Source organism: Pseudorasbora parva, chromosome 12 (assembly GCF_024679245.1).
Source record: "Pseudorasbora parva isolate DD20220531a chromosome 12, ASM2467924v1, whole genome shotgun sequence".
NCBI lineage: Eukaryota > Metazoa > Chordata > Actinopteri > Cypriniformes > Gobionidae > Pseudorasbora > Pseudorasbora parva.
Window position 1 is genome coordinate 46115854 of NC_090183.1, and position 11620 is coordinate 46127473.

Genomic DNA, 11620 nt, shown 5'->3' on the forward strand with positions numbered 1-11620 from the left:
TCCATTTGTCCAGTGTTTATTTCTAAAGAAACACGACAATGCATAAAAGGCTCCATTACCTTGTATCTTACACTATCGCCCCGCAGAAGCTGTTTTTGTAAAAATAGGCTAACGATTGCGTCATAACCAACGCGACTCTGTCGCACAGTTGAGAAATTACCGTATAGACCTGAGGAGACGCTCAGAGGCAATTTTTACTGTCTATGAGACAGTCGGGGGGACGTGGAGACAAAAAGTCTGATAAAGTCAAGGGGGAAGAATGAGGAGAAGCCCATAGTGAGCCAAAAGCAACGGGAGAAAATATTTAAACAACGGGATTCAGCTTTCACTTTCCACAACTACTAGAAGACCTACAGCTGTCAGACAGGAGGCTCACGTCACATCTACGTCCTCAAGCTCAGTCTGAGCCTGCGCAGTTCGCTCCGCCATCAGGAAGTGAGTGCTCCTAGGTTGACTTCATTATTTAGCCGTTGACGTCAATGGGGTCGCTGTGTCCATTTTTTTTACTGTCTATGCTCATGACTCACGACGACAACAACAAACCATAGTGAACATGAACGAAGAAGCTGATGAGACCGCTTTGCTCGGCACCGTGGATGGGACATTTTGTTTTAAAAAAGTAAAGGATGGAAGCGTCGTCAAGAGCATGGTTGTGTGCAAGCGATACAACAAGGAATGTGCGTATCACCGCAGCACATCGAGCCGCAAATATCACAAATATGCTTTTGCTAAACTTAATGGCAAACATTGCACTGCTGGACTGAAATAAAGAAACAATATTTTGTTGATTAAGCTTATGTATTCAGTCATTATTCAATGGTATACTAAAAATCCATGTGAAAAAATACTTATTGTTTTCAGGTCAAATATTTATATGCAATTAAAATGCGATTAATTTCGATTAATTAATTACAAAGACTCTAATTAATTAGATTAATTTTCTTAATCGAGTCCCGGCCCTATTAATTACATTAAAAATGTAGTACTTAAGTAATTAAAAAAAGTTTTACTTAAGAAATTACTACATTTCGAATATAATTATAAGTTTAAAAAAAAACTTATTTATGAAACGCAGTGTAGTAAAAAGTACAACATTATGCTTTGGAATGTAGAGAAGTAAAAGTTTTCCAAATAAAAGCCCTCTGACAAAGTATATACTTGCATAATGTGATTAGAAAGTAAAAATACTTATGAAAAATCACATATTCATCACATTTTGGAGCTCCACAAACCAGTTCATTCATTTTATTGAATATTTCTTTGGTTTTGTACCTATCAATTTTTATTTTATTTTCATTTTCACACTAATTGCTTTAACATCTGCCAGTTAACTTTCATGCACTCCATATTAATTCAGTTTATGTGCATGGTTTAGTTTATTATTTATTTGACAGGGACCATGAGCAAGTACATTAATCTTACAAAAGAAAAGATGCTTTACACCAGATTTAGCTACAGCTAATTTCCATCCACATTCCCTGTATATGGATTATATATAAAAAATGTTGGTTACACTTTATTTTACAGTGTCATTGTTACAGTGTAATTATATATTTAAGCACTGAGTAATATTAATGAACTACATGTACTTACTATAGGGTTAGTTGCATGTATTTATGCATGATTTACTGTTACTATGGTACGTAAAACTGTAAAATAAAGTGTTACCAAATCTTTTTAGTTGCCTTTTTGTAGACTCTCAAATAATATGAAGTTATTAAAGGTGTGTGCATAATAAACTTCATATCTAAAACTACTTTTAGCAATTTATCACATTTAAATGTAAAAACCTACCAATAAACAGGTCTAGAATTTACGTTATGTACAGTGCGTAGGCGTTGGTTGAGGTTTCTGACGTCTTTAAACACTGTCAGACAAACTGGCGAGAATGCGTGTGTGTGTGTGTGTGTGTGTGTGTGTGTGTGTGTGTGTGTGTGTGTGTGTGTGTGTGTGTGTGTGTGTGTGTGTGTGTGTGTGTGTGTGTGTGTGTGTATGCAAGTTTTGCAATGCTTATCTTTTTTTTTCACTCATGTTACTGCAAAGGTTGGCCAAACCAGACTACAGTCTGGACCACAATTTTTCTCAGCATATGCAAAGCACATCAATACGACTTCAAACAAATCACATGCTAATTTTCTCCACAGATGGCTGATAGTGCCCGGAGAAGTCAAATATTAAAAGAGCTTTATGTCGATGGTTGGAGCTGTTAACACACCACAGCACAAAACTAGTCTACCTTTTGTAAACTTTTTTTGAAAGTTGTTCATCCATGTAAAGTGAGGTTAGGATCTGAATGTACCGTCACTGAAATGTTTTCACTGAAACTGTAGACATTCAGTCCAGAAAAGGACTTGAATACTATTTTATAGGAGTGTAACGGTACACAAAACTGACGGATCGGTACAGCAGGGGAGAGAAAATTAAATATAAATTATTATTAAACAGTGTTTTACTGAGCAAATTGTGTCTGTCCTTAAAGTAATTCAATTATAACAAAGTTTCTGTAAGATAGTGCTGTAAACTATAGCGAGCACTTACTCACACATCACTGTAATATTAAACAGAGCATAAATTCAGCTGATATTCATGTTCAGATATAATAATCGACACTCAAACACATTTTGTGCAAACATGTAAACTTCACATTAGGCCGTTTATGCACTAACTTCTAAATTTAATTATATTTTTTTTTTTTACTCCAATTCGTTGTTGAAATAAAATCATTCATACAGAGTGACTGTCATTTATTTAAACAGACTTTAATAATCCAGACATCAGTAACAGATTCAGTAGAATATAATGAATATATAGGCTAATATAATGAATATATAGGCTAATATAGTGAATATATAGGCTAATATAGTGAATATATAGGCTAATATAGTGAATATATAGGCTAATATAATAAATATATAGGCTAATACAATGAATATATAGGCTAATATAATAAATATATAGGCTAATATAGTGAATATATAGGCTAATATAGTGAATATATAGGCTAATATAATAAATATATAGGCTAATACAATGAATATATAGGCTAATATAATAAATATATAGGCTAATATAGTGAATATATAGGCTAATATAGTGAATATATAGGCTAATATAATAAATATATAGGCTAATACAATGAATATATAGGCTAATATAATAAATATATAGGCTAATATAGTGAATATATAGGCTAATATAGTGAATATATAGGCTAATATAGTGAATATATAGGCTAATATAATAAATATATAGGCTAATATAGTGAATATATAGGCTAATATAGTGAATATATAGGCTAATATAGTGAATATATAGACTGATATAGTGAATATATAGACTAATATAGTGAATATATAGGCTAATATAGTGAATATACAGACTGATATAGTGAATATACAGACTAATGTAGTGAATATATAGGCTAATATAGTGAATATATAGGCTAATATAGTGAATATATAGGCTAATATAGTGAATATATAGGCTAATATAGTGAATATATAGGCTAATATAGTGAATATATAGGCTAATATAGTGAATATATAGGCTAATATAGTGAATATATAGACTGATATAGTGAATATATAGGCTAATATAGTGAATATATAGGCTAATATAGTGAATATATAGGCTAATATAGTGAATATATAGGCTAATATAGTGAATATATAGGCTAATATAGTGAATATATAGGCTAATATAGTGAATATATAGGCTAATATAGTGAATATATAGACTGATATAGTGAATATATAGGCTAATATAGTGAATATATAGGCTAATATAGTGAATATATAGACTGATATAGTGAATATATAGGCTAATATAGTGAATATATAGGCTAATATAGTGAATATATAGACTGATATAGTGAATATATAGGCTAATATAGTGAATATATAGACTGATATAGTGAATATATAGGCTAATATAGTGAATATATAGGCTAATATAGTGAATATATAGACTGATATAGTGAATATATAGGCTAATATAGTGAATATATAGGCTAATATAGTGAATATATAGGCTAATATAGTGAATATATAGGCTAATATAGTGAATATATAGACTGATATAGTGAATATATAGGCTAATATAGTGAATATATAGACTGATATAGTGAATATATAGGCTAATATAGTGAATATATAGGCTAATATAGTGAATATATAGGCTAATATAGTGAATATATAGGCTAATATAGTGAATATATAGGCTAATATAGTGAATATATAGGCTAATATAGTGAATATATAGACTGATATAGTGAATATATAGGCTAATATAGTGAATATATAGGCTAATATAGTGAATATATAGGCTAATATAGTGAATATATAGGCTAATATAGTGAATATATAGGCTAATATAGTGAATATATAGGCTAATATAGTGAATATATAGGCTAATATAGTGAATATATAGACTGATATAGTGAATATATAGGCTAATATAGTGAATATATAGGCTAATATAGTGAATATATAGACTGATATAGTGAATATATAGGCTAATATAGTGAATATATAGGCTAATATAGTGAATATATAGACTGATATAGTGAATATATAGGCTAATATAGTGAATATATAGGCTAATATAGTGAATATATAGGCTAATATAGTGAATATATAGGCTAATATAGTGAATATATAGGCTAATATAGTGAATATATAGGCTAATATAGTGAATATATAGGCTAATATAGTGAATATATAGGCTAATATAGTGAATATATAGGCTAATATAGTGAATATATAGACTGATATAGTGAATATATAGACTAATATAGTGAATATATAGACTAATATAATGAATATATAGGCTAACATAGTGAATATATAGGCTAATATAGTGAATATATAGGCTAATATAGTGAATATATAGGCTAATATAATAAATATATAGGCTAATACAATGAATATATAGGCTAATATAGTGAATATATAGGCTAATATAATAAATATATAGGTTAATATAATAAATATATAGGCTAATATAATGAATATATAGACGAATATAGTAAATATATAGGCTAATATAGTGAATATATAGACTAATATAATGAATATATAGGCTAATATAATGAATATATAGGCTAATATAGTGAATATATAGGCTAATATAATAAATATATAGGCTAATATAATAAATATATAGGCTAATACAATGAATATATAGGCTAATATAGTGAATATATAGGCTAATATAGTGAATATATAGGCTACTATAGTGAATATATAGACTAATATAGTGAATATATAGACTAATATAGTGAATATATAGGCTAATATAGTGAATATATAGGCTAATATAGTGAATATATAGGCTAATATAGTGAATATATAGACTAATATAGTGAATATATAGACTAATATAGTGAATATATAGACTAATATAATGAATATATAGGCTAATATAGTGAATATATAGGCTAATATAATAAATATATAGGCTAATATAATAAATATATAGGCTAATACAATGAATATATAGGCTAATATAGTGAATATATAGGCTAATATAATAAATATATAGGTTAATATAATAAATATATAGGCTAATATAATGAATATATAGACTAATATAATGAATATATAGACTAATATAATGAATATATAGGCTAATATAATGAATATATAGACTAATATAGTGAATATATAGGCTAATATAGGTAATATATAGGCTAATATAATGAATATATAGACTAATATAGTGAATATATAGACTAATATAGTGAATATACAGACTAATATAGTGAATATATAGGCTAATATAATGAATATACAGACTAATGTAGTGAATATATAGACTAATATAGTAAATATATAGGCTAATGTAGTGAATATATAGACTAATATAGTGAATGTATAGGCTAATATAATGAATATATAGACTAATATAGAAAATATATAGGCTAATATAGTGAATATATAGGCTAATGTAATGAATATATAGACTAATATAGTGAATATATAGGCTAATATAGGTAATATATAGGCTAATATAATGAATATATAGACTAATATAATGAATATATAGGCTAATATAATGAATATATAGGCTAATATAATGAATATATAGACTAATATAATGAATCTTTAGGCTAATATAATGAATATATAGGCTAATATAATGAATATATAGACTAATATAATGAATATATAGGCTAATATAATGAATATATAGACTAATATAATGAATATATAGACTAATATAATGAATATATAGACTAATATAGTAAATATATAGGCTAATGTAGTGAATATATAGACTAATATAGTGAATATATAGGCTAATATAATGAATATATAGACTAATATAGTAAATATATAGGCTAATATAGTGAATATATAGACTAATATAATGAATATATAGACTAATATAATGAATATATAGACTAATATAATGAATCTATAGGCTAATATAGTGAATATATAGGCTAATATAATGAATATATAGACTAATATAATGAATATATAGGCTAATATAATGAATATATAGACTAATATAATGAATATATAGACTAATATAGTAAATATATAGGCTAATATAGTAAATATATAGGCTAATGTAGTGAATATATAGACTAATATAGTGAATATATAGGCTAATATAATGAATATATAGACTAATATAGTAAATATATAGGCTAATATAGTGAATCTATAGGCTAATATAGTGAATATACAGACTAATATAGTGAATATATAGGCTAATATAATGAATATACAGACTAATGTAGTGAATATAGACTAATATAGTAAATATATAGGCTAATGTAGTGAATATATAGACTAATATAGTGAATATATAGGCTAATATAATGAATATATAGACTAATATAGTAAATATATAGGCTAATATAGTAAATATATAGCCTAATATAGTGAATATATAGACTAATATAATGAATATATAGGCTAATATAATGAATATATAGACTAATATAGTGAATATATAGGCTAATATAGGTAATATATAGGCTAATATAATGAATATATAGACTAATATAGTGAATATATAGACTAATATAGTGAATATACAGACTAATATAGTGAATATATAGGCTAATATAATGAATATACAGACTAATGTAGTGAATATATAGACTAATATAGTAAATATATAGGCTAATGTAGTGAATATATAGGCTAATATAGTAAATATATAGGCTAATATAGTAAATATATAGGCTAATGTAGTGAATATATAGACTAATATAATGAATATATAGGCTAATATAGTAAATATATAGGCTAATGTAGTGAATATATAGGCTAATATAATGAATATATCGGCTAATGTGGTGAATATATAGGCTAATACAATGAATATATAGGCTTATATAATGAATATATCGGCTAATGTAGAGAATATATAGACTAATATAGTGAATCTATAGGCTAATATAGTGAATATACAGACTAATATAGTGAATATATAGGCTAATATAATGAATATACAGACTAATGTAGTGAATATATAGACTAATATAGTAAATATATAGGCTAATGTAGTGAATATATAGACTAATATAGTGAATGTATAGGCTAATATAATGAATATATAGACTAATATAGTAAATATATAGGCTAATATAGTAAATATATAGACTAATATAGTGAATATATAGACTAATATAATGAATATATAGGCTAATATAATGAATATATAGACTAATATAGTGAATATATAGGCTAATATAGGTAATATATAGGCTAATATAATGAATATATAGGCTAATATAGTAAATATATAGGCTAATATAATGAATATACAGACTAATATAGTGAATATATAGGCTAATATAATGAATATACAGACTAATATAGTGAATATATAGACTAATATAGTAAATATATAGGCTAATGTAGTGAATATATAGACTAATATAGTGAATATATAGGCTAATATAGTAAATATTTAGGCTAATGTAGTGAATATATAGGCTAATATAATGAATATATCGGCTAATGTGGTGAATATATAGGCTAATACAATGAATATATAGGCTTATATAATGAATATATCGGCTAATGTAGAGAATATATAGACTAATATAGTGAATATATAGACTAATATAGTGAATATATAGGCTAATAGAGTGAATATATAGGCTGATTTCTCTAGTGAACTCACAGCTGTGGACACTGAAGGACTTCTGAGGTAAATGTATCCTCAACACACCTTCAGATGTTCACTCATGTTTATTCGTTGACTATGACGAGATAAATACATGTACCGTTACACCCCTACTATTTTAGTCTATCATCAAATGCAATAACATTCAGGCATACTTAAGTGTGCCTTGAGTGCCCGAATATTTTTTGGAGCCAGTGACGACCTCTCCGTTCTCTAAACAGCTGGTTAAGCACTACACTTATAATCAGTAAACTGTGACTCTCACAGAAGAGTTTTTCTCACCATGCGTCTTCTCAAAGAAGATAACTTTGGACTCTGAGGTAAAGTTCTGTCCCCTGAGGACCATCTGCAGTCCGCCCAGAACCGAAGAGTGATCCACGTCCTGCCGCTCCACCGCCGGCTGCTCATGGGCCGACCGCTGAGCTGTTAAACAACACAAGGCATTCATGCTTTTAATGTTGAGAAAATTACATTTGGATATCATCATAATGCACATATAACAGAAGTGCACATTCAGCATGGTGCCACTTCAAATCTACAGATTCTTGAGTAAACATTAAATACTATAAAACGTTGTAATGAAATATGGTTAGACTTTATTTTAGGGTGTCTAATTATTAGGGATGCATCGATAAGAACATTTTGGACGATAACTGATCCTTCTTTCTCCCTCAAAACTCATCTGTGATCACCAAAATGACATTACTTGTGCCACAAAATAGCTTGAATGTAACTCGACAACCTTGCCTCATTTAATATGCATGGATCCATAAATATGCAAATGAGCCACGGCTCCACTCATTCACTCAACTTTACTGTAGTAAACACTGCACAATGGTATCGCTCTTTACAACGCCACACACATTACGATAATTAATACGATTAACATTTAGCTTGACTTTGTTATCAAACAGCTAATAATGTGCTGCTAATGTTAGCATGTACACATTCGCCGTATCAGAAACGCTTTAAACAACAGAGAACATCAGTGGAGACAGGCATATAGCTCATCATGACCTCATAATACACATCATATATATAATTCACCCGCTATATTGCTAAAAATGCCTAATTTTTCATATCAACAGAAAATATAGAGGGATAACCTGCCTCTCTTGAGACTCTGTGCTTTAGACAATAGTTAATGATATGCTAAAGCCCCGCCCACATGCTGACGGGATTGGTTAAGATAGTTTGTGGCATCAGAAACACCTGCGATTTCAATCCGTGTTTTTGAGACTGTCTTTTGTTCAGTTTTAAGAAGAAAATACTCAGCAATGGTGTTGGCTTATGAATATGCACATGGTTTGCCAAAAAGCAAATTCAAAACTCCACATAAACAACATTAATAACTTGATTTTAGCGTTAGTTGCATGCAGTTATGTATAATTTACTGTTACTACTATAGCAAGTGTATATAGCAAAGACACTACGTTCCCTAAAATATATGTAACCCTGTACTACAAAACCAGTCGTATGGGTAATTTAAAATAAATAAATAAATAATTATTATTAAATAAATAAAATTTCCATTGATGTATAGTTGGTTAGGCCAATATCTGGTCGGGCTTTTTGAAAATCTTAATCTGAGAGTGCAAAAAAAAAAAAGTTGTCCAAATGAAGTCCTTAGCAATGCATATTACTACTAATAATATATTTATGATATATTTACAGTAGGACATTTATTAAATATCTTAATGGAACATGATTTAATATCCTAAAGATTTTCGGCATAAAATAAAAATGGATCATTTTGACCCTTATAATGTATTGTAGATAGTGAGATTATGACTGGTGACGAGCTCCAGGGTCACATATAATGATATAATTAATACGGAGATCAAATTATAATAACATAGATATTATAATTGGTTGACAACTAGAGAGATGCCTGCACAAACATGCATTAAAAAAGTATGGTTATAATAATGAGTCTGAAATGCGTACAGCACTCAATAGTCTGCGAGGCCACTTGGAGAGAGAGCCACTGGCCTCCGGGTTGAGGAACGTGGACACGGAAGACCAATCTCACGCGTGTGTTTTTCCGTCCCACATCCGTCTCTCCTTTCTTCAGCTCAATGTCGGCGTTTCTCAGTTTCAGGATGCCAGCGCAGTCAACTCTGGAAATGAGAACAGATTTAGCAAGTAACACTGGCTCTGCTTATGTTTATATCAATTCTGGTTTCAACAGAAACTACCTACTATCTCCACTAGATGCCGTGAAACCTACACAGGGCTTGACATTAGGGCTGTGCAATATTTCAAAATTATCGAAATATCGCAAATGTACATATCGCACTATGCATATCGCAACGGCATGCAATATCTGAATGATTTTAATAGGCTACTTCAACATTGTGAAAAGTGTCAGTTTTAGGTCGACGTCTCGACGCATTGCAGAGAATAGACTGGGCACACGACTGTTACTTATGTGACTTGCTTGATGTTAAAAAGAGTTATTAAATGCAATAATTTGCAAAAAACAATAACTTGCAGTCTTGCGCTGTCTGACACACACCGAAAAATGAACGACACTGCTTGTCACTTTCAGAAGTTGTAGCGATGCTTTCTTTTCCCAGAATGAATGTGAAACACAAATTATTTAATTCTCAGTTTTTAAATATTTTTTTAAATATCATTTAAATTGATTTTACACACTAATTGCAATATTGTTTCGCATATATAAAAACATTTGCTTGTCCAGAATTTTTTATTTTTTTTCTGTGCTGTAAATATAATTTTGAATAATAAGACACTTTAGGGCTGTTATCAATTAAATAAAATAATTTAAACTGAAAAATGACAACTGCATTAAATATTATGAGATTGTTTAATAATATTTGAGTTTACAAATAAGAAATGTTAGAAAAATTATACTTTTAAACATGAAACCAAACCGCCAGTATGTGGCGGCAGGTGACCGTCTTAATGAGTGAGTCATTGAGTCGATTCATTTAAATGATTCGTTCAAACAGCTTATTTGTTCAGGAATGAGGCAGCTGTTAATGAGTGAGTCATTGAGTCGATTCATTTAAATGATTCGTTCAAACAGCTGATTTGTTCAGGAATGAGGCAGCTGTTAATGAATGAGTCATTGAATCTTTGAATCGATTTGTTCAAAAGCTTACATTATATAGGCAAAACTGACAGTATTTAGGTTTATTTATCAAAATGTTCTTTTATATATTTGTGTGATGTTCTGTATTTTGATCGTGGCTTTAACATGTTATAAGAAAATGGTTTACGAATGTTTATCCACCACATTACCTTTTATTTAAACCATAATAAGAAAGCAATTGTCAGTTTGCTGACACACACACACACACACACACACACACACACACACACACACACACACACACACACACGTGGTGTTTCCATGTTTTCTGGGGACTTTCCATAGGCGTAATGGATTTTATACTGTACAAACCGTATTTTCTATCCCCCTACACAGCCCCTGCCCCTAAACCTA

General features: G+C 29.1%; 1 protein-coding gene across 1 annotated transcript in view; it reads right to left on the reverse strand.

Annotated features, from left to right (window-relative positions):
- Positions 1-11620, reverse strand: part of LOC137094643 (nuclear factor of activated T-cells, cytoplasmic 2) — a 38968-nt gene that overhangs the window by 12606 nt on the left and 14742 nt on the right. Inside the window, exons 7-8 of the mRNA XM_067460508.1 lie at positions 10096-10268; positions 8431-8571 (exon numbers count right to left, since the gene is read on the reverse strand). Of these exons, the coding sequence (XP_067316609.1) occupies positions 8431-8571; positions 10096-10268 (314 nt within the window). The remainder of the gene's footprint in view (positions 1-8430; positions 8572-10095; positions 10269-11620) is intronic.